This window comes from Schistocerca americana, chromosome 1 (assembly GCF_021461395.2).
Source record: "Schistocerca americana isolate TAMUIC-IGC-003095 chromosome 1, iqSchAmer2.1, whole genome shotgun sequence".
Lineage (NCBI taxonomy): Eukaryota > Metazoa > Arthropoda > Insecta > Orthoptera > Acrididae > Schistocerca > Schistocerca americana.
Genome location: NC_060119.1, coordinates 89,369,323 through 89,394,503, shown reverse-complemented (window position 1 = coordinate 89,394,503; position 25,181 = coordinate 89,369,323). Strand labels below are relative to the sequence as shown.

At 44.2% G+C, this 25,181-nt stretch overlaps 1 protein-coding gene across 1 annotated transcript; it reads left to right on the top strand.

Annotated features, from left to right (window-relative positions):
* Nucleotides 1–9,775: 9,775 nt before the first annotated feature.
* LOC124599218 (ctenidin-3-like) lies at nt 9,776–24,423 on the top strand. Its single transcript, XM_047136062.1, has 2 exons — nt 9,776–9,858; nt 23,934–24,423. The coding sequence occupies exons 1-2, from the start codon at nt 9,776–9,778 to the stop codon at nt 24,421–24,423; spliced, it is 573 nt and encodes a 190-aa protein (XP_046992018.1).
* Nucleotides 24,424–25,181: the final 758 nt, after the last annotated feature.

The window sequence follows — 25,181 nt, the reverse complement described above, 5'->3', positions numbered from 1 at the left end:
TTTTGTTTTCTAAGCAATCGTTTTTAAGAAAAGAATCATTCCAATTGGAACAATATTTCCTATGCTTTTCCTCCCAGAATCAATTTATCAGATTAATTATTGCACAGGGCCTAAGGTCAGCGATGCTGCCCTTATAAAATTTATCAGGTTGATCTTAACGTTAATTTTGTGGGGACTTAACATTTTTGCACATTTTTATTATCATTGAGTTTTATTACTGTGGGAAGCTAACATTTGGCACTATTCGCAATTCTATTCAATTCTTTTCATTTTCATATTTTTACGGGGAGGTTACACACGGCTCCATTTATATTTAATAATTATCATTCATTTTTGTGGGGAGGTTACAGCTTCCATCATCATTCCTATCCCATTCTACATCGAAATTTGAAACATTGCTGATCGTATTTTCACCTACATTGAGCAGCTCTTCAAAATATTCCCTTTTTCCAGCAGCTTGACCCATAGTCTCCGACCTGTTTCCAAAGTCTTTACAAGATTTCTTCTTGGATGCTGCAATTATCTTTCTTCAACATAACTTTCTCTGTCTACCTGAGTTCTGGTATGTAGCAATTTTTGATACGCCTTCTTTTTCCTTTTACAGGCTGCCTTGACTGTGTCATTCCACCAAGCTGTTTGCTTCATCCTACTTTTACACACTACTGTTACAAGACATTCTTTAGCCACTTCTAGTACTGTGTCCCTGTACCTTGTCCATTCCTTTTCCAATGACTGTAATTGACTACATTCAACTAACTGGTACCTTTCTGAGATCGCTGTTATGTACTTGTGCCTGATTTCCTTATCCTGAAGTTTCTGCACTCTTATCCTCCTACATATGGACCTGACCTCCTGCACTTTCGGCCTCACAATCCCAATTTCACTGCAGATCAAATAATGACCAGTGTCATCAAAGAATCCCCTGAATACACGTGTATCCCTCACAGCCTTCCTGAATTCCTGATCTGTTACTATATAGTCAATGACAGATCTGGTTCCCCTGCCTTCCCAAGTATACCGGTGAATGTTCTTATGTTTAAAAAAGGAGTTTGTGATTACTAAACCCATACTGGCACAGAAATCCAAGAGTTGTTTCCCGTTCCTGTTGGCCTCCATATCCTCTCCAAATTTACCCATAACCTTTTCATACCCTTCAGTTCGATTTCCAATCCTGGTATTAAAATCACCCATGAGCAGAACACTGTCCTTGTCCTTTCTCTAACTACTACATCACTGAGTGCCTCATAAAAACTATCCATCTTATCTTGATCTGTCCCTTCACAATGCGAATATACTGACACAATCCTAATTTTCTTGCTAGACACTGTCAAATCTATCCACATCAGTCGTTCGTTTACATACCTTACTGCAACTACGCTGGGTTCCATTTCTTTCCTGATGTAAAGCCCTACACCCCATTGTGCTATTCCTGCTTTGACTCCTGACACGTAGACCTTGTATTCTCCCACTTCCTCTTTCTCACCCCTTATCCGAATGTCACTAACAGCTAAAACGTCCAGCCCCATCTTACTTGCAGCCTCTGCCAGCTCTACCTTCTTCCCAGAGTAGCCCCCATTGATATCAAATGGTTCAAATGGCTCTGAGCACTATGGGACTCAACTGCTGAGGTCATTAGTCCCCTAGAACTTAGAACTAGTTAAACCTAACTAACCTAAGGACATCACAAACATCCATGCGCGAAGCAGGATTCGAACCTGCGACCGTAGCGGTCTTGCGGTTCCAGACTGCAGCGCCTTTAACCGCACGGCCACTTCGGCCGGCCCATTGATATCAATGGCTCCCCATCTCATTACCATTTGTTTGCCAAGTCGTATCTTGGGAGTCCCTGGTTAGTCAGTTAGAGGTGGGACTCCGTCACCTCCAAAGGTCCGAGGCATTTTGCTCTGATTGTTGGCAGCATCATATTTAAAGTACCAGGGAAGCAGGTTGCTAGCCTTACTTGCCCCGAGTCCCATTGGGTTTTACCCCTAACGGCTAACCTGTGGATTTGGTAGTCTTTGCTGTATGAGCACAAAGGTGACCACGACTCAGAATATGTCCGAGATGCCCAGCCTTATTCCAAAGTAACTGGTATCCCGACTGTCGGGACCACTTACTTGGCCACTCATACGTTGCCCGTGGATCATGGACTAGGACGTGACTACAGGAAATGACACCATGAACCACTAAATTTAATTCGTCTGTAGAGTGGAAGTGGATTTCTCCTAGACAGAGCAAATGAGCAGTTCGTAGCATATCACATAGACAATGAACTGCAGTCATTTAGCCCCAATATGATTGAATTTTGTTTAGGACCTGTTGGACGCAGAGGAATTGTTGGTCAGTGCTCTGGACGTGTGTGCACCCTCTCTTTTGAATCGAGAATGTGACAAGGCAAATGACGACAGGCAATGGTTAGATCTTTTCGGAGGTGCACGAGTCTCCTCTACGTATCAAGCATACAATTACTACTGCCGTCATACAGGGTGTTTCAAAAATGACCGGTATATTTGAAACGGCAATAAAAACTAAACGAGCAGCGATAGAAATACACCGTTTGTTGCAATATGCTTGGGACAACAGTACATTTTCAGGCAGACAAACTTTCGAAATTACAGTAGTTACAATTTTCAACAACAGATGGCGCTGCGGTCTGGGAAACTCTATAGTACGATATTTTCCACATATCCACCATGCGTAGCAATAATATGGCGTAGTCTCTGAATGGAATTACCCGAACCCTTTGACAACGTGTCTGGCGGAATGGCTTCACATGCAGATGAGATGTACTGCTTCAGCTGTTCAATTGTTTCTGGATTCTGGCGGTACACCTGGTCTCTCAAGTGTCCCCACAGAAAGAAGTCACAGGGGTTCATGTCTGGTGAATAGGAAGGCCAATCCACGCCGCCTCCTGTATGTTTCGGATTGCCCAAAGCAATCACACGATCATCGAAATATCCATTCAGGAAATTAAAGACGTCGGCCGTGCGATGTGGCCGGGCACCATCTTGCATAAACCACGAGGTGTTCGCAGTGTCGTCTAAGGCAGTTTGTACCGCCACAAATTCACGAAGAATGTCCAGATAGCGTGATGCAGTAATCGTTTCGGATCTGAAAAATGGGCCGATGATTCCTTTGGAAGAAATGGCGGCCCAGACCAGTAAATTTTGAGGATGCAGGGACGATGGGACTGCAACATGGGGCTTTTCGGTTCCCCATATACGCCAGTTCTGTTTATTGACGAAGCCGTCCAGGTAAAAATAAGCTTCGTCAGTAAACCAAATGCTGCCCACATGCATATCGCCGTCATCAATCCTGTGCACTATATCGTTAGAGAATGTCTCTCGTGCAGCAATGGTAGCGGCGCTGAGGGGTTGCCACGTTTGAATTTTGTATGGATAGAGGTGTAAACTCTGGCGCATGAGACGATATGTGGACGTTGGCGTCATTTGGACCGCAGCTGCAACACGGCGAACGGAAACTCGAGGCCGCTGTTGGATCACCTGCTGCACTAGCTGCGCGTTGCCCTCTGTGGTTGCCGTACGCGGTCGCCTTACCTTTCCAGCACGTTCATCCGTCATGTTCCCAGTCCGTTGAAATTTTTCAAACAGATCCTGTATTGTATCGCTTTTCGGTCCTTTGGTTACATTAAACCTCCGTTGAAAACTTCGTCTTGTTGCAACAACACTGTTTTCTAGGTGGTGGAATTCCAACACCAGAAAAATCCTCTGTTCTAAGGAATAAACCATGTTGTCTACAGCACACTTGCACGTTGTGAACAGCACACACTTACAGCAGAAAGACGACGTACAGAATGGCGCACCCACAGACTGCGTTGTCTTCTATATCTTTCACATCACTTGCAGCGCCATCTGTTGTTGAAAATTGTAACTACTGTAATTTCGAAAGTTTGTCCGCCTGAAAATTTACTGTTGTCCCAAGCATATTGCAACAAACGGTGTATTTCTGTTGCTGCTCGTTTAGTTTTCATTGCCGTTTCAAATACACCGGTCATTTTTGAAACACCCTGTATCTTAGCAAAAGATATGGCTGAGAATCCGAAAATATTCTGGTCCTATGTAAAATCGATAAGTGGTTCTAAAGCTCGCATTCACTCAATCGTTGACCAGTCCGGCTTTAGCTTTGCTATGTTCAACTGCCAAACCAAGGTTTTAAATTCCACGTTTAAGAAACCGTTCACGCACGAGAATTAGACAAAGATGCCGTCGTTTGACCATCGCACAGGGTCCCGTATCGACGACAGTGTCAATAAGCATCCCTGGGGTTGAGAAACAATTGAAAGAGTTGAAAGCAAGTAAGTCGCCAGCTCCGGATGGAATCCCAGTTCGGTTTTACAAATCATACTCAACGGTGCTGGCCGCTTACTTAGCTTGCATTTATCGCGAATCTCTTGCCCAGTGCAAAGGCCCACAGCCACTGGAAAGAATCGAAGGTGACTACTGTACGTAAGAAGGATTAAAAGGACAGATCCGCAGAATTACATACCTATATCTTAACCATTAGTTTGCTACCGAATTCTAAAACTTATTCGGAGTTCTAATATAATAAATTTCCTAGACCCCGTAAAGCTTACGTCCACGAATCAATACGAAAAGTATTGCTGGTGTAAAACTCGACTTTCCCTTTCCCTTTGCCTACTGCCTTTCATCTACAGTTCGCAGTGTATCATATGAGAAGTTTCCATATTTCCAGATTTCAGAAAAGCATTTGACACGATATTGAATCGCGGGTTGATTACGAAGGTATGAGGATACGGAATATCTTTCCCGACATGTGACTGGCTCGAAGACTTCTTAAGACAACCCAGTATGCTGTCCTCGACGAAAGGCATCATAAGGAGTTCCAGAGGGAAGTGTGAAAAGACTGAAATCTTCTCGAAAAACCCTGTATACAAATAATAATAGCAAACATGTATTGTTTCCAAACTACAAAAGATAGAAACACAGTTCCAACGCTCCTGGTAAGAGAAAATTACAAACTTTTGTCCATTTAATGTCGAGCACCATGTGTTAAACGACAAATATCAAAACGATGGCTCATTTTCTGCCATACACGAAGAAACTGATCTGTCGTTACCGAATTCACAACTTTAAAGTCTGCGACATTGTATTGTTAAAGCGCGTCAGACATAGGGAGGATGAAAACGCGATCTTTTAAGTAACCCAGTGCGAGGTCTGGAGACTTGGGAGGCCACCGGCGGTGAAGTTTATCTGCCCCTCCCTCCCTCCCTCCCTCTGGAATGGTGCCGTTCAGGTAACGTCGAAAGTGCTTAGAAAAATGAGGCGGAGCACCAAAACTGATTAATTCCTCAAGTTGAAGATGACGTAGAGGACTTCACCTTTATGCAAGATGAAGCATGTCTAGATAGGTTAGTCCTGTCACAGTTTACTCCGTGAAGAAAGCAACAGACCCATTGCGGCCGTGATTGGAACGTCTACCCGGACGGTTCAAATTTTAAACTGTTGTCTGTCTTATAATGCTACCTTTTGTAATTTGGAAGATATAAATGTTTAAAATCTGTTCCTTCTTTTTGATTAACCTTGTACATAAATGATCTCGCGGATAGGGTGGGCAGCAGTCTGAGATTGTTTGCTGATGACGCTGTTTTGTAGGGAAAGGTGTCGAAGATCAGTGACATTAGGATGATACAAGATGTCTTCAAAAATTTGTAGTTGCTGCGATGAAAAACAGCTGGCTTTAAATGTGGAAAACTGTAAGTTAATGCGGATGAGTAGAAAAACAAGCCCGTAATGTTCGAATACAGCATTAGTAATATCCTACTTCCCACGGTCACGTCGTTTAAACATCTAAGTCGCAAAGAAATATGAATTGGATCGAGACTGTGAGGACTGTGGTAGGAAGACAAATGGTCGACTTCGGTTTATTGCAACAATTTTAGGAAAGTCTGTTTCATAGGTAAAGGAGGCCGCATATAGGACTCTAGTGCGACCTATTCTTGTGTATTGTCTGAGTGTTTGGGATCCGCATCAGGTCGTATTAAAGAAAGACACGAAGCAATTCAGAAGCAGGCTGATAGGTTTGTTACCAGCATATTCGAACAACACGAAAGTGTTACGGAGATTCTTCTGGAACTCAAATAGAAATCTCTGTAGGGAAGGTGACCTTCCCTTCAAGAAACACTTTCGAGAAAATTTAGAGAGCCGGCATCGAATCCCACTGCAGAACGATCCTACTGCTGCCAGCATATATTTCGCGTAAAGACCATGAAGATAGTCGTTATTCCTTCGCTCTTTCTATAGGCCTCTGTGTGAGCCCGATTCCCTCTATCTGCGAGTGGAACAAGAAAGGAGACGATTAGTAGTTGTACACGGTACCCTCCGCCACGCACCGTACGGTGGCTTGCGGATTGTGTATGTAGATTAAATGTAGAAGTAGATTAAGTCGCAGTCTGACGGTGAAGAAATACTTCGGGCAGGTAATGAGCTATGTCGTACAGACCTTAACTTGGGGGATCTCAACAGTCTGCAGCAACAAGCTCCTTGCCATTTAGAGGAGTGCTGGAGGTCTAATTCGAAACTGGTTGCTGGACAAGGCATGGAGAGTCAATTGACCCTACAGCGCCGCGTACAGGCATTAAACTGCCAAGAAAAATCTAAAACCACTTCAACCGCATCAGAAACAGGCATGTAAAATGAGAAGTGTTCCTTATTGAGTGAGGGTTCGCACACCCAGCTCTGAATGAGACCGTGGTAGAATGAACACTAGACCTCAGTATTTGTGAATTCCTGGTGACCATATTTCAATGGTATTGAGACGACTTTAACTATGTGTAGCCTTTCGAGAGCACTTTTTAACTTCCGTGCTAGAACTACGATATTGATAACGTCCTTAACACACCCGATAAAATTACAGTAACTCAAAATTAAACATTTTCGTATGTCAAAGCCTTTAAAAGACTGCTCAAGAACAAGCTACGGGAAATAATGAACAGAATGGAAAGCCCCATGTATCTTATGGAAGACCCGAAAACCTCCATGAAAACAATAAGCCAGGCAAGGTAATCTCAGATTATATAAACGTGAGCAAGTAAAAGGCTCCTCTTCGTCGCAGAGTTTATTTCATCTATACGAGATGAACCAAACTCCACCGACACACCTTGAGGTGGTAGTATGTACCAAAACAAGAAAAAGTATGGTGACTGCATACCTCAAGATCTATGAATAAGTTTTCAGTACAAGAAATACTTTTCACTGTACCGAACTTGAAAACATGTCGGTCTCTGAAACGCATACTTTCAGAGCTGCATGTTTACGAGATATTTTTTCTTGTTTTGGCCCATACTAAATCATTTGGAAGTTCGTCGACGGAGCTGTGCTGCGCCCTGTATATTGAGAACGCCATTATAGAACGGAAAAGAAAACTTCTACAGTTAGGTTTTGACGATAGTTCTGTCTCAATGGGCTTCTTTGCTAACGATTACATTATCTTCAGAACTTCAAATTATTAACAACAGTGGTCTCTGTTTGAAATGAATAACGTCATGGTACAACAAAATTTTGGTATGTCTTCGCATTAAACAAAATCATGATGTTTTGTTGTTCATCATAGAAAGCATCTACATCTAAGGAAAGAAATCCGTTTCAGAGGTCAGAATGTTTAATTATTAATAATCAACTTTCATTGGCTCTTTTTGGGAAAACTAATAAAAAGAGGAAAATTTTAAAATTTAATGTTAGTAAATAAAGTATTTTCTTCCTTAATTGAATTCTGCAAGACGGCGACGGTAACAGCAGCTTTATACGGGGCTTAAAGAGTGTGGTCTCATTAGCAGAGACAGAAGTATAATCCATTTCTCCTCTTATTCCTCTTCGCAATTTCTATGGGTTCTGGGCGTGGCATTTCGGAGAGATGAAGACGTACGGTAGAATATGAATATTTACAGCTCAAATGACAATATATTTCAATATAAATTGAAGGTCTCACAAATACTGCTGGACATTAAAATTTAAACGGTCAGGAACGATATCAAATAACGAAATTTCACTTACTGTAGGTATACAGAATAGTAAGAAGAATACATGATTTCAAACTTACTTGCAGATTAAAACTGTGAGCCGGGCCAACACTCGAACTCGGGACCTTTGCCTTTCGCGGGCAAGTGCCCTACCAACTGAACTACCCAAACACGACCTCACAGCTTTACTTCTGCGAACCTTGCAGAACTAAAGTTTGGAAGATAGGAGACGAGGTACTGGCAGAAGTAAAGCTGCGAGGACGGGGCATGAGTCATGCTTGGGCAGCTCAGTTGGTAAAGCACTTGCCCGCGAAAGGCAAAGGTCCTGAGTTCGAGTGTCGGTCCGGCAAACAGTTTTAATCTGCCAGGAAGTTTCATATCAGCGCATACTCCGCTGCAGAGTGAAAATCTCACTCTGGGAATATATGATTTAATTTGTAGTTGGTCTGTGAGCACAGAGGGTGCAATATTTAGTGCACAGAGCAGCATCTTCTGGTAATGGCCGTAACCCGGCTGGGCATAAAGCTGAACTGAGTGTGGATGAAATGTACCGCCGACCGCGGTGGCCGAGCGGTTCTAGGCGCTACAGTCTGGACCGCGCGACCGCTACGGTCGCAGGTTCGAATCCTGCCTCGGGCATGGATGTGTGTGATGTCGTTAGGTTTAAGTAGTTCTAAACATCGGAGGTCATCAGTCCGCTAGAATTAAGTCCCATAACGCTCAGAGCCATTTGAAGCAACTAGAGGCATAAAAGTGAGGCCAGAGCGCTCAGCAGAGGGGGCAGGCGACGAGAAGGTGAAAGTCCGCAACTGGTCGAAGTGCCCAGACCATGACGACGAGGACAACTCTTCACTTTTTCCCCTGTAGTTCTGACTAGGGGTGTTCAGTAAGTAATGCAACTCTCTCTCTCTCTCTCTTTGTTTTTTGTTTTTTCTTCCTTGAAGCAGGCTGGATTTTCTCAGGATTCCAATAACCATGCTATTCCCCGCGCTGTACTACAAAATACTATGTTTCAACATAATCTCCGTTCAGTGCGATGGCCTTACGCCACCTCAATGGGAGGACCTGTATGTTCGCGTGGTACCACTCTACCGGTCGAATTCGAGAGGTTATTGATGCAGCAAGATCTTGGCTCCATCGGCCAAAAAATTTTAACGATCAGCCTCGAAACGTAACGCACGATCATTTCCGCACAGATGATCCTTCGTTGCTCTTTAAAGACTTGTATTAGGCGATGAGGAACCTGGCGGGCGTACACCTTTGAGTAACCCAACTGGTGGAAAAGTGTGTCGGCACACCAACAAAGACGTCCAGTTTTGTAGCGAGGTGTTTGACTGTGATCCGTCGATCACCTCGTATAAGAGTGTCCGCACGTTCCAGCACTGCATAAGTCACAGCAGTGCGCGGCCTGCCAGCGCGCGGGTGATCAGACAAGTTCACACGACCTTATTGCGATGGTAGCAGACGCCTCGCCCAACGACTCTTCGTGCTTTTGTTCACTGCCAGGTCACCGGAGACGTTCTGCAAGCGCCAATGAATATGACTTCCTTTTGGTGAAAACCACAGCATTGCAATGACACCTCTCTGCTTGGAAGGCACCTCCGTTACAGAAGCCATTTTGGAGGCTATTTATGGCGCCGCCACCTGTCGGAATTCTATGGGACATCGTGGAATATTCCCCGAGTTTCATGAATTCCGCATTTTTCAACCGAAACTGGACGACAAAAATTGTTGCATGATTTACTGAATGCCCCTCACGTAACTTGGAGTGGTATAGAGATGGGAATTGCCAGCCGCCTCCTGCCGTGCAGTGTGGACAGAGACCGGGCAGCACCGGGCGGCATTCTGCAGGAGGAGAGCTGGTGCGGATTCCAGGGGCCGGCTCAGCCCTCCATACATGGGGGGGCCGGGTTGTAGACTTGCCCCTACAGCGGTCGCTGGATGTGCGAGCACTTCCACGTCCGCGTCTGGAGAAAGTCGGCGAGAGAGCTGCGCTGGGAGAATTAACCGCCCATTCCAGGGGGCGCGGGGCAGCAGCCGCGCAATCGCCGTCGCCATCTTGTCAGCCGGGTCCAGGAAGCGACGTACGTACAGCTCTGTCGGCGGCGAGCGTTAATGCACTCAGCTGATGAGTGTAGCGCGCCCTCGGTATGCGATTATCTCGCTTGTTAACACACTACAAATAACATAGATACCTTCCGCTTTCCAGGCTACATTCTTGACGATGTTACGAAGTAAATTAGTGCGCACAATAGTCTTAGACGGAACTGGTTGTCCATCCACCCCCTTTCCCCCTTCAATTACTTTATCTCAAGGTACACCGTGTTCCTTATTAATGATGGTATACTGATCATACTCTTATTTTGTTATGATACCGAGAGCCACTTTCAAAGGGAACCACACGATTTTATTTATTTATTTATTTATTTATTTATTTACTTACTTGATTGTGCACTTCCTTTCCCCGTTCGTATTATGTTGAATCGGTTATGGAGTGGAGTAAGTTCATTCAAAGATGCACTTGTATTGGTGGAAGCTTTGGGGGTTGATAGGAAGCTCTCCCATCCGCTTCAAAGATGAGCCAAGTTTTATCATTAGCGGCGCTCCGCCATTTTTCATTAATCGTGTTCCAGATGGTAGAGAGGATGGACAGTCTAGGTGCAAGTATCCGTCAAGCAGTGAGAAATTTCAAAAGGATGAAGTATATTAGGGTGAAAATTACTAATCCGTTCTTTTTCGGCACTATTGTACTCAGGGTTACAACGCGACCACGATTTTTAATCATAAAGTAAAATCACCGGTTAGGACTTAGATCTGCAATGCTGTTCGTTTCAAGCCAGTTATACGACGTAAACCTGCAGTGCACTCAGCACAATTGACGTTTCTTGAGTTCTTTTTTTCTTAGTTCTCTTGCATTTATTTATTTTAGTTAGCTTGTTTGCTGAGTATTTTAAGAAAAAGGGTGATGCCCATTCTACAAAGAAACACCGTCAGTCAGCCATGTGGTTGCTTGAGATTCGGCTGTTTGTTACTATGGTTGCAGTGTTTCCAATTTGGGTTTCGTCGAATGAAGTCTAAAATTTTATAGTAATCTTGCTTGTGAAATTATTTGATCTCTCTTTTATCTAGTTTAGATTGGACAAACAGGTCACTTAGAACTTACACAAGTGAATAGTCAGGTACTCTCAGGTTCAGTTACCTTATGCAATTACGTTGTTTGAATTTTGCATTCACGATTATTCGGTATTTAAAGGGATACACCCATTTTTTGCTGGATATCTAGCAACGAAATTTTCAGAACAGTTTTCTCACAGCATTCTATTATTCCAAACATTCTCAACCCCTTCCGGTCGTTGGGGTAGCGTACATGAATAGCAGATAATGTGGAGTCATAGAAGCATTTGCAGCTACACTATGTGATCAAAAGTATCCTCATAACTGGCTGAGAGTGACTTAAATGTTCGTGGTGCCCTCCATCGGTAATGCTGGAATTCAGTATGGTTTTGGTTCACCCCTAGCCTTAATGACAGCTTCCAGTCTCACGGGCAACGTGCTGGAAGGTTTCTTGGGGACTGGCAGCCCAGTCTTCACGGAGTGCTGCACTGGAGGTATCGAAGTCGGTCGGTGAGGCCTGGCACGAAGTCGGCGTTCCAAAACATCCCAAAGCTGTTCTATAGGATTCAGGTCAGGACTCTGGTTACACGACAATAATATCCCTGTAATGGACTGGCCTGCACACTCTACTACAGGCCGTTCATTATGAACAGGTGCTCGATCGTGTTGAAGACCAATTCGGGGATGGTGATAGATGCAATCAACAGTGGTAAGTATGAAGGTGCTTAAAACATCAGTGTAGGCCTTTGCTATGTTAGTGCCACGTAAAACAAGGGGTGCAAGCCCCCTCCATGAAAAACACGACCACACAATAACACCACCGCCAGCGAATTTTACTGTTGGCACTACACACGCTAGCAGATGACGTTCACCGGGCATTCGCCATACCCACACCCTGCCATCTGATAGCCACATTGTGTACCGTGATTCGTCACTCCACACAACGTTTCTCCACTGTTCAATCGTCCAGTGTTTACGCTCGTTACACCAACCGAGGCGTCATTTGGCATTTACCAGCGTGGTGTGTGATATCATGGTCGAGCGGCTGCTCACAAGCCAAAGTTTTCTCACCTCCTGCGTAACTGTCATAGCACTTGCAGTGGATCCTGATGTAGTTTGGAATTCCTGTGTGATGGTCTGGATAGATGTCTGCCCTCTTAAAGTGTCGGCGGTCTCTGTTAGTCAACAGACGATGTCGGCCTGTACGCTCTTGTGCTGCACGCGTTCACGTTTCCACTTTACTATCACATCGGAAACAGTGGAACCAGGGATGTTTAGAAGTGTGGAAATCTCGCGTACAGACGTATGACACAAGTGACATCAAATCACCTGACACCGTTCGAAGTACGTGAGTTCCGCGGAGAGCCCCATTCTGCGCTCTCTCTCTCTCTCTCTCTCTCTCTCTCTCTCTCTCTCTCTCTAATGTCTCCTGAGGTCGCTGATACGGAGTACCAGGCAGTAGGTGGCAGCACAATGCACCTAATATGAAAAACGTATGTTTTTGGGGGTGTCCGGATACTTTTCATCGCATAGTGTATATAATTTATTTTTATTTATTTATTTTATTTATTTATTATTATTCCGTTGGACCAAATGAAGGAGAAGTCTCCATGGTCATGGAACGAGTCAATACATGAAATTATAACACGATAGTAGAAACAGATAAAATGAAATATAAGTAACATATTCAGGCTACAATTCGTAAGTTTAAATAAAGAAAACGAACAATGTAACACTGGAATTTGCTTAATTTTTTAGCTCTTCCAGGAGCTCCTCGACAGAATAGGAGTGAGCCATGAGGAAACTCTTCAGTTTAGACTGAAGTGTTTGGGCTACTGCTAAGATTTTTGAGTTCTTGAGATAGCTTATTGAAAATGGATGCAGCAGAATACTGCACTCCTTTCTGCACAAGAGTCAAGGAAGTGCATTCCACATGCAGATTTGATTTCTGCCTAGTAGTAACTGAGTGAAAGCTGCTAACTCTTGGGAATAAGCTAATATTGCTAACAACAAACGACATTAAAGAAAATATATACTGTGAGGTCAATGTCAAAATTCCCAGACTATTGAATAGGGGTCGAGAAGAGGTACTCGAACTTACACCACATATAGCTCGAACAGCCCGTTTTGAGCCAAAAATACCCTTTTTGGATCAGAAGAATTACCTCAAAACATAATACCATATGACATGAGCGTATGAAAATATGCGAAGTAGACTACTGTTCGTGTTGAACTGTCACTTATTTCAGATACTGTTCTAATGGTAAATAAAGCAGCATTTAGTTTCTGAACAACATTCTGGACGTGGGCTTTCCACAACAGCTTACTATCTATCCGAACGCCTAGGAACTTGAACTGTTCTGTCTCGCTTATAATATGCCCATTCTGTCTGATCAAAATATCGGTTGTTGTTGAATTGTGAGTTAGAAACTGTAAAAACTGAGTCTTACTGTGATTTGGCATCAAATTATTTTCTACAAGCCACGACCTTATTTCATGAACTACATTATTTGATACTGTTTCAATATTACACACAAGATCCTTCACTACCAAGCTGGTGTCATCACCAAACAGAAATATTTTTGAATCACCTGTAATACTAGAAGGCATATCATTTATATAAATAAGAAACAGCAGTGGCCCCAGCACCAACCCTTGGGAACGCCCCACTTAACAGTGCCCCATTGGGACTGAACATCACCAACACTCTCAATATTGCGGAGAATTACCTTCTGCTTTCTCTTCTTAAAGTAAGAGGCGAACCAATTGTAAGCTACTCCCCTTACTCTATAATGGTCCACCTTCTGCAGTAATATTTTGTGGTCAACACAGTCAAAAGCCTTAGTTAAATCAAACAAAACACTTAGCGGTCGCAACCATTTATTTAATCCGTCCAAAACCTCACAGAGAAAAGAGAATATAGCATTTTCAGTTGTTAAACCATTTCTAAAACCAAACTGTACATTTGACAGCAAATTATGTGAGTTTAAATGCTCCAGTAACATTGTATATACAACCCTCTCGATAACTTCAGCAAACACCGATGACATGGAAATAGGTCTATAATTGTCAACATTATCCCTGTCTCCCTTTTTATAAAGTGGTTTCACTACCGAGTACTTTAATCGGTCAGGAAACCGACCACTCCTAAAGGAAAAGTTACAGATATGGCTAAGTACTGGGCTAACATACATAGAACAATACCTCAGTATTCTGCTAGATACCCCGTCATACCCATGAGAGTTCTTGGCCTTTAGTGGTTTAATTATTAACTCAATCTCCCTCTTGTCACTATCATGGAGAAGTATTTCGGGTAACAGTCTCGGAACACTTTTTTTCTACGACTCTATGATTCCCTGTTAAAACTAGGTTTCTATTTAGTTCAGCTGCTATATTCAGAAAGTGATTATTAAATACTGTACATATATGCGACTTATCAGTAACACGGACATTCCCACTACGCACTGATTACAACTGACCATATGGTTTTAGAGACAGGTCGAGGATATGGAAAGGAAGTGGCTGGTCTGCAATTTTATCCCGAGACTTAGCTATTCTATCTGCATACCACATACTTTATGCCTTTCTAATAACTTTTTAAGCACCTTACAATACTGTTTGTAATGGGCTGCTGCATTTAGATTTTGACTATTTCTAACGTTCTGATATAAATGCCACTTTGTTCTACAGGATATTCTTATCCCTCTAGTCATCCACCCAGGCTCCCTGTTTGTCCTAGTACCTTGTTTTGAACGTTCCTAACGGAAAACAACTTTCAAAGAGCACATATTTATAGTGCAGATACAATAGACAATAAATATCTTGCCACTCTTGTTCCTTGATAAGGTTTACAAAGGTCTCTACAGCAACTGGATCAGCTTTCCTAAAAAAACTGATAACTATATTTAACATGTGTTGCAGCACAAACATCTTTTAGAGTTAAAATTTGTGCATCATGATATGAAAGGCCATTCGCCTTTTTGCTAACAGACAATATTTTTGTTCATTCCTCATTACTAGAATGGCATTCTATGGTTGTTCTACTGTTCCCTTGCACTCTCGTTGGAAAGAATACGGTTTGCATAAGATTATATGAATTAAGGAGGTCTACCAGCATCCTTTTCCTTGCACATTCACTTATACAATTAATACTGAAGTCACCACATACAACTAACTTTTCGTATTTCCTATAAAGTGAACCAAGAACCTCCTCTAGCTTTAGCAAAAATATTGTGAAATTGGAGTCTGGGGATCTATAAATAACAACAGTTAGAAGTTTAGCTCCACTAAATTTAACCACACCTGTGCAACATTCAAACACCTTTTCAGTGCAGTACTTTAAACATCAATTGACTCGAATGGAATACAGTTTTTCACATACATGGCTACTCGCCCACATCGAAAAGAGCTCCTAGAAAAGCTGCCAGTCAACCTGTATCCTGGTAAAGGAAGCCTCTGAATTATCTCCTTATTTCAGAAGTGTTCAGATGTACCAATAATTTCAGAGTCAACATCTATAAGCAATTCACTAACTTTATCTCCAACCTCGTATATTTTGATGAAATATACTAATTCCCTCATCAATCGGATACCTAAGCTTTGTCGAAAGTGGTTTCTTTGTTAGAGAGACTTCCCTTAAGCAGGAATACCTATCAGCTGACTTCAATCTAAAAAAGGTACAGCTCTAACATCCACTAATACAGGAATTTTCCCATGAGTGATCCCACCACACCCGCCTATGCTGTCACCTATAATCTTTGCCAACCTCCCCTTTCCATACCTGTTGAGGTGCAGGCCATGTCTAGGGAAACCCGTCCTGTTGATACATTTCAGTGGTGTAGGTGGAGTCTGACTCATGCCTTCTGTCATCAGTGCACCCCCAAGTCTCATGTTATTACGCCTGTCGGCTGTATTAAGATGAGATCGATCGTGACGCTGAAACAGTTCCAAGAAATGCACATTCGTGTCGCCAGTCTGAGTGACATATATGGTGACTTGGAAAAGATAGCCATATTCCCCATCCCTGTCAATATTATTACCAGCCCCACCCACAATCACTACCTGATCCTCTTTAGTAAAATCCCTACATAACCCCCCCTATGTTAAGTCACCTGAGCCAATCCCGCATTAGGCTTTACAATGCTGGTGACCTGGTACTCACTCCCCAACACTTCCTGCAACTGCTGGCATACACCTCTACCATGAGAACTACCTAACAGCAGAACTTTCTTCTTTCTCTTGGACTTTGAAACTGTCCTAGCCACCGTAACTGCTGAGGACTGCTGCATACTTCCTACATCTACAGCTACTAGAGATTCCTCTCCACTAGACTCTGACAGTTTTACTATTGGTGTTTGCAATAGATATGACCAACTATCTGAAAATCTCCTTCTCCTAGCAGATCTCTTGCCAACAGCCAGCTCCCATTCCCCAACCCCCTTCTCCCTCCTCATCCTATCTAGCTACTCCTGTGCGTTTTTCAACTGCACCTGAAGGGCACAGATCTTACGCTCCTGCTCCTCTATCAACTTACTCTTGCTACATAACCTGCAGTCCCAGGAGAGGATCTCACCAGAATGCCCACTGACTTCCCCACTGCGCCCCCCCCCCCCCACACACACGGTGAAAATACTTCGAACAAGACTCTCACCGCAATCCACTACTCAGGAACCTACGGCAAAGCCCACATTTCTCACTCATGGTAAAATTTTACAGTTATTGTACTAGCGGAACTTAGATAAAGTAGTTTTTTATTTCAATAAGATGATGATAAAAAAACCTGCTCTACGAGGGAAGTAACTACTATTATTGACAGTATTAATCAACAACAAATGAGAATATAACAAAATACTAACACAGAAAGAAAATCAAACGTCTAATGACACAGTAACGAAACTGAAAACAATTTCAGAAGAAATTTTTGGAAACTATTTCACCAGAAAACACCAAGAACACCGGTTGAAGACTACTAAAGTTCCTAAATAAACCACTATACACAAACAATTAATTAGTACTTAGCTTTCGATGCGCCGCTACAGCTGCAACTGGTCAGCGCGGAATATAGTATCGTCGCTGGAAAAAACTACAAAGATCACTATTTAAATTGCTTCCGTACTCCATTGCCTTGTAACACAGCGTAATAGTTTTTACTCGCTGTATTTCGACTGACTACGAAATTTACCATATTTTGATACATCCTGCTGCAACAGTGGTGATGACATTAATTTTATTGCGACATTTTGTTCAAGGTAAGTTTAACAAGTTCGAACGAAGTACTATTTACATCTACGTACGCACTACGCAAACCACTGTGAGGTGCATAGCAAATGGATTTCCCATTGTGCCAAGTATTCTAGTTTATTCTCGACCTATTCTCATGTGGAGCTCGGGACGAATGATTACGATTTCAGTACTCACAATCCAATGACTGAAATATCGATATCAGTTAACACATTCAAAAATGTACTAAATGTCTTTGTAAGATTTGGTGTTTCTTGAATGACAGAGTTTATCTCTTCAGAAGATACAAGCTAAGGCGTCAATTTTTGCATCACTTTGAAATGTTACAAACACCTGACTGGATATAGACAACTGTGTCACATTCAAAAAGTCCGGGGGCCACTATTAATTACATGACACACAATGTTAACAAACTACATGAGGGGCAAGGGTCCAAACGCATTCGCCTGGGGCATGCCTCAGTTTACTTGTACATCTTTCAAGAAATCTTTGAGTCATATATTTTGTTTGATGCTTCAAATGATTGCGCTCTAGTTAATAAGCATTGGTGTGGTGCTTGGTCAGATGCTTCCCAGAAGTCAAGAAATATTGATCAAGACAGTCATATGGGTGCTGTGACTTTCAGGATGTCTTACCAGAAAAGCACATTAGGATTCTGGATTACTGGTGCTCGAGAATCAGCGATGGTTGGCAGGGAGGGATGTTTCCTGTAATATCCCACAACAGATATTCTATGGTTGTTCTGTAGATCATTTCTGCTGCCCATAATGTACACATGTGTGAATTGTACTGTCTCCTATTCTCCTAACAATTTTTTTATTCGATTAATATCCGCTAAACCTTAGCAAAGTTAAATTCTGTGCAGAATCTGACGTGGATTCTATTTGGAAAACTTAATATTTCAATCAGAGTTCCTGCAAGATGAGTTCGAGAAGTCCACTTCTCCTCCAAAAGCGTTAGTCGAAGTCAGCCTTTGACAGGTATGAAGTGTTTCTACACACTAAAGTTTCTGCCTCACGTTACATCCTCAGCACACGAACGGCATGCTAACTTGTGGGTCTAGCAGAGCCATATGTCTGCCTGCGTCGCGTAGCGACTGCCGGCGAGTTTCCTTTCGCAGAGGACACTCACTATCTTCAGAGCACAGGGTGTTGCTACTGCGCAGTCCCTGATATATTGCCACTCAAGGTCCGCTCGAATGGCGAAAGTGGACTCCGCTCCCTAGCAACCCCCCCCCCCCCTCCCAACACACACACACACACACACACACACACACACACACACACACACAAAACATGCAGGCAGACCTGGCTGCCATTGTATTCGTTCTGCATGCAGCGTTAAAAGATTACACGCAGTGCAATACGTAAACACGCCTTCCTTTATGAAATCGAGATACACACGGTATTTATGCGCATCAGAATTCCACGTTCTGCTAAAAATAATACCCACTGAAGGTCGAAGTCGAAGAGAAATAAGGCTGTGTCATTTCTCGGCCTGAGTTGCGGTAGCAAGCAAAAAAAATGGGGCTAGTGGATGGCTGTACAATAGCTTTGGGCGTGCATTTCTCTAAGACGGATGATGCAACAAGATACAGAACAGAAATATCTGTGTGTAAATGGCATATCGAGCAGAATGATCTCCTAAACGTCACCCAGGATAGATTCCGAAAACATTTCGCACGGTATCCAGAAATCCACAGATCGAGATAACCAGGCAGATGCAAGGTTTCTTCACTAGGTACCACAACAACGTTAAAAGCACGACCACTTCCTATTCCACACCATCCTCTACATTTCGGCGTAGCATTTCCACACACGGTTTTTAGTTATTTTTTGAATGCATTCCAATCTATCTCGCCTACGGATTTTACCCTGTAAGACTCCCTCTAATACCATGGTGTCTGAACACATGTCGTTTCATCTTTTCCGGCACGGGAACTGAAGAAAAACAGAAACAAGAACATGCGAGTTGTGGTGCTGTAGAAGCGTGTTGTATCGAAGAGTACGACGAGTTTCTCATTTCGTATCTTACGTTTCCACTTCATTTTCACCTCCTCTCATTTTCCCAGAGCCCACGGTTCAGTCGCGTACAGTTCTGTGCTCCAAACGTATATTCGCAAAAATTATTCCCCAAACGAAGGATGAAATTAGATATCAGGAGACCGCTGTTGCCCAGGAATGTCCTAGTTTGCTTGTCTGTTTTTTATATCTCTCATGCGTTATTTTGCTTCCAAGGTAGCAGGACAGATAAAGCAAAATTCCTTCACTAAATCTACTCTGTGTACCGTAATTTTGAAGTTTGGCTCTAAACTTAAGTCATTTCTGTTACACCTCATGGCTTTCGTTTTTCTTCGGTTCAACCTCAGTCCATCGTCTGTACTCACTAGGTTGTTCATTCCATTCAAGTAGTCTTGTGATTCGTCTTCAATTTCACTGAAAATTCGTTAATGAAATTGCTATCATCATCACTTTAAAGTACACAATATCTGTATTTTGCATAAAGTTATTATAAAACTTTTATTTTTTAATTTCATGATATCCTGGGGTGGCCAGTTAACCTTTTGCTGCTGATATGACATGTTGCTAAGATTACCATAAGGAAATAAAGCGCTGTTTCTCGGACGTTCATTGAAAGGATATCTTCATATGCAACGTAGTTCACGTGAATGTTTGCTACTGTATGACTGATTAACACTTGCATGGAATTACAAACATAGAGTAGCACTAAATCAAGTATAGTGGATACAATTTATGGCGGCAACGTTTCCAGTTCATGCATTGAGGTCTGTCGACCATTAGCACAGATCTGAGGTTTTAGTATGCAACAACTGGCCTCTTAACGACGTGTCCCGAATGACAAATGAGCTAGTAGAGCGCCTCGCTGGCACAGCTGGTCTCCTCGCTTTGCACTGCGCAGGTTTGCTGTCGAGTAGACGGATAGTGACGCAAGAACCACAAAAGTCCCAGACAGCGTAGTTTGCACCAGAACATCCGTACCTTTACTTATGTGGGGGTTTGGAGCGGGTGCAGGAGAGAGCGGGTAGTGGGCAATGCGTTCATTTACGTTATCGACAGTGTCAAATGTGTGTCCATTCTGATACAACCGCCGACGGCCGCACAGAAAATATCAATTTGGCTACCTTCCATTAGCAATATGGGTGCACTCAGTGACTGCGATATGATTTACAAGTGACAAATAAAACCTGCAAAAAAAGGGCGAGTGATTGCTGTGCACTATCATTTTTTTAAAAAAAAAAAAGGCCAGCTAGCAGTGACTGAAAAAGTTTTTCACTTTGCGCTCATTGCCCTCAACCTCTGAAGGTCCTCCATTTCCCGAAAGAATACCCTTTTTTTAGCCACTTACTTTCTCGTTTGTGTTTGGCGTCTGAGTTATCGGCCGTTTTAGTGAGCGACGCGCGGGCTGTCGACCATGTTTTATTTTTTATCCCTCCAAGCAATATAGCAAAGGACATTTTTTGCTAAAGTTAAAATCTTCTGGGGTGTTAGGCTGCCTCATATGTCCTCTAGAATAATCGACGTTTCGACCCCTCTGCTAGGATCTTCTTCAGGAACTTCCGGTGTCTACCGTTGATATAACACTGTCAGAGGCCAGTGTCGCGTTCTCTTATAAAGGGGAGTTTTAACCAGTACTCTCACTTCTCCAGCACAACTGCGGGAAAATTCTTGTGGCTACCATTGGAGGGGCGGGCTATCGTCGTACGCTAATATTCCCGCGCTGATGCAGATGGAAGAGCGTTATTGGCTAAACTCTTGTGGATACTATTGGTGTCCCATAGTTATTAAATGGAAAGGTACAATTCTACGCTCACGCTGGAGAAGGGTTATTGGTTGAAATTCCTCCTACTGCTATTGGTCGACCGTCATCTAGATGAGAAGCAGACAGAGCAAGAGAGGGGGAATGTTTAATCTTGGCGGACAATAATATTTTGCGGACCTGCAGCGCGTTGTCTGTTACTCGCACACAGCGATCGCATATTCACTTCCTTGATGGCTGGGAGCCACGATGCCAGAAGCCTATAGTTTCCTTCGCCAGTACATGCACGTTATTAGTCTATGTTAGAGCCGCAGTTCTCATGATGTTCCGCTACTGACGAGTTTACATTTTGTTTTAGTCGCATGTGCCGTTGGTGTTCCATAACGCGTTCTGTAACAGTTCTTCCCGTTTCGCCTATATACACTTTGCCTCCGCAATGGAGCCGTCTGTCAAGTGGTATGTGGCCTGCAGCAATCAGGTGCATCCGTTTTTCGTCGAAAAAATTTTTGTTTTGTTTTGACTAAAGAATGTCTGGATACCATTTATCTTTAGAATTCTGGCAAAGTGGTCAGTGACCCAAGAAACGAACGATAACCTAACAGAGTGAGAAGGCGATTCCTCGTCATTCTTACCAGCGGGATTAATATTCCGCCCAAAGCCCTGTCGATTGAACAGCTATCATAGCCATTTGCCTTCAATTTACCGTTTAAAAACTCCGATTCCAAGCTCTCGGCACCTGAAGACATAGTGTTGAGCACTGCTTGCATCTGGGTTGGGTGGTGGTGCGAAATGGCATATAAGTATCTGTTGAGGTTAGTCTACAGAAGATCTGATAACACTGTAGGTCACAGAGTGTATAGGAAGCCGACTAACACATCTAGGAACGGGAGACCGACCTCTCAACCTCCAAGGTGAATTTGATTTTGGGGTGAATTCCATTTAACAAATTGTGAAACACATGTTGTTCTTCTCTGTGTGGACATAATAACAAATGTATCGTCCACACAGCGGAGCCAACAAGAAGGCTTCAAAGGACCATTACTTAATGCCTGTTGTTCAAAATGTTCTATAAAAATATCAGCTGCAACTGACGAAATGGCCTTGCTATGGGGTCACCCATCAGCCTATTCATAGAATTCACCACTGTATTTAAAATAGCTCGAACGAAGACATAATTCAAAAGCCACAGACATCTGGAGCAACTTTTTCCTTTATGGTCTCCATTTCATCTGATACTGTGACGTTAGTGAATAACGATGTCTCATCGAAGCTAACAACAACGCTGTGGGCCAGGAAATCGCATGGGATGGGAGTACAAGGATGGACATGTGACAGTAATGGTGGGGGTGAGATGCTGGGAGGATTGTTGAGGAGAAGATCAACCCCGCCACACATCAGAGGGTACGGGTTGTCAGAGCAATGAAGGGTGTGAAGACAGAGAATCGGGGTTGAAGGAAGGTTTCATTTAGGATGAAGGCATCGACGAGGTGCTGATAGAGGGTGTGGAGGAAGAGTAGTTTGTGGGTGGGCAGGGAGTGGATATTATGTTGCGAAATGAAAGGGGAGATCCAGTCGAGGTTGGTGAGGTGGACGAAGGCGAAGTGGGCACGGTTGTGGGAGTAGGTGGCATAGGTGGTAAGATGGAAGATGGAATGGGCAGCGAGGGCGATATAGGAAAGGGTGTGGAAGCGGTGGAAGTTTTGGAGCACAATGCTGATGAAATGGATGATTACCTCTGCAGTAGGGAGAAGGCGGAGCGAGTTGTTGGTGTGGATGGGTTCATCGATGGGATGGACAGGGATGGTGAGTTCAGGGGTCAAGGGAGGGGTTTCGCTTTACATTTCTAGGAGTAGGGGCGATAGGGTTCATCATAGGTGTTACAGGAGGGGGAAAGGTGAGGTTGGGGCAGTTCTTTAAGAAGTGGGAACCTTTGCATTGGGGACAGGTAGGGGGGGCTCTTACAGGTGGCGGTAACATTTCATTGCACTTGAGGCAGCGTTGACAGCAGTAGGATTGGGCAGGGAAACGGGAGGGGTCCACTTTATGATGGCGATGCTATATGAGGGCTCCCTCTGTAAGAGGCGGTCAATGGAGGAGGACGACGAGGAGGAGGAGGAAGATTCAGTGAATATCGGCATAAGGTAAGTTGGCCTGGTATCATTAAAGATATGATGGGCTGAATGAATTTTGATGTTGGAATGGGAGTAAAGTTCCGCCAACACCTCAGCCTACGTGACCACAGGGCTAAGCTTCGTGATCATGGTGGTGAAGGTTAGCAGACATCAAGGGGGTTGAGGCTCTCGGGGAGAGGACGGGGTGTGGTAGATGGTGAGGGTGGCTCATTGGCCAAATTGCATAGTTGTGATTTTGGAGAGGAGATCGTCATGGAATGAAGCATTGGAGGATTTAATGAGGACTGACTCCTTGCGAGTAATGAGAAGGGAGATGGGGGGGCATTGGGGAAGTAGTTTTGGAAGGCCAGGGTAAGGGTGCAGGTATCGAGGAATTGAGGGTCACGATTGTAAAGGAAAAAAGGGGTGCCAAGGGTGGGGGTTGCGTTTGCATCCATAGGGGTGGGTGGGTGGGTTGGTCACTGGGATCAGGGGTTTATTTCTCATGGAGAGGGTGGGGGAAGGGTCAGCATTAGAGCATTTAGAAGGTTTCTTGGACAGGACACTGTGGAGAGGGGGATGGGTTGCAGTAGGAGATAGCGGGGGCCAGGTCCTCCCTGAGGGTTGGGTGATGGAGGGAGTGGGGATGTGGGAGTTGCAGAGACTGTGGCGTGGTGAGTGGAAATCCATTCCAGCCGGGAGCCTGTCATAGGTGGTGCAGGCAGTGGTGGGAAATCTGTACATGGCGATGGGGCGACAGCTAAAGGTGAGGGAGAGTCAGGGGAAGTGACAGCCAAACGGCACAGGAGTGGGGTGTGCAGGGACAGAAGGATGGACGGGGATGGGGCTGACAGACAAGGTCCATGTGATGATGGTTGGAGCAGCGGAGGTGGAGGTGAAAACGATGGAGGTGGTGGGGTGGGACATGGTGGCGGCGTGCAAGTGGGGGATGAAGGCGGCGGCTGCGGCAGCGGCTGCGGTGGCGGCGGCAACAGCGAAAGCGCCATCAGCGAGAGGGGGCGGAAGGCCCTCCGGCAGGTGGTGAAAGCGGTCCGGCGAATCCTTCCAGGCAGCGGCTGGACGATGACAGCGACGAACAGGAAGACTGGTGGGCGAGCAGGTGGGCAGACGGACACACAGGCAGTGGCGAGCAACGGGCGGCGGCTCTGGCGGACGAACGACTAGGGTGGGCGCGGAGGCAGGCAGGCAGGCAGGCAGGCAGCAATAGCAACAGCAACAACCGTATCGAAAACGGAGATTTCACATTAATGGTAGCCCACGCTCTGTAATCTGTCGTCTTCGAAGGAGTGGATCCAACCATCGAGATTTTGTATGTCCTTTTTTCCTCGTTTTTTCTCCTTATGTCATGCCTCATATGAGGTAGGCCAGCAGCAGCCTACATACGCCGCTCTTTGGCCAATAGACACAACAGAGACATAGAAGACATAGAAACATAAAAAGCATGGTAATACATGAGGAGCTGTTCACAATATATTAGAAGGCGTTCGATGGAAGGCACTGTACACAAAGGGTGTCACCAGTTGTACAGATAAAGACATCCAGTTGGAGATGCGAACGTAGGAGAAAACTGATGAAAACACTGTAGCACACAATGGAGAAACACTGACACACAGAAAAACTGTGAATGCTTCGCTGATAAGTCAACAAACACACTGATGAAGATTGGGGGGGGGGGGCACCTGCCACCAGGTGGAAGGGAGAGGTATAAGGGTGGGAAGGAGGGGGTGGAGCCAGTGGGAGAAAGAAGAGAGAGTGGGGGTAGGGGAGAGGGGATGGGCTGGAAACCCAGGGAGGGGAGAGGGGAGGGGTTGGAAGCCCGCAGAGGGGGGCTGAAGTGGGAGAGAAGAGGGGTTGAAAAGGAAGGTGAGGAGGGAGAGAGGGAGCTCTGGAGGCAAAGGGGAGGAATGGGAGGGGAGATTCAG

Bases quoted from the DNA above. Each gene is read 5' to 3' on its own strand.
- LOC124599218 (XM_047136062.1), top strand. From the start codon at position 9,776: ATGGGAATTGCCAGCCGCCTCCTGCCGTGCAGTGTGGACAGAGACCGG. The intron at 9,859-23,933 runs GTGCGGATTCCA...AATCCATTCCAG, and splicing joins ATTCTGCAGGAGGAGAGCTG to CCGGGAGCCTGTCATAGGTG.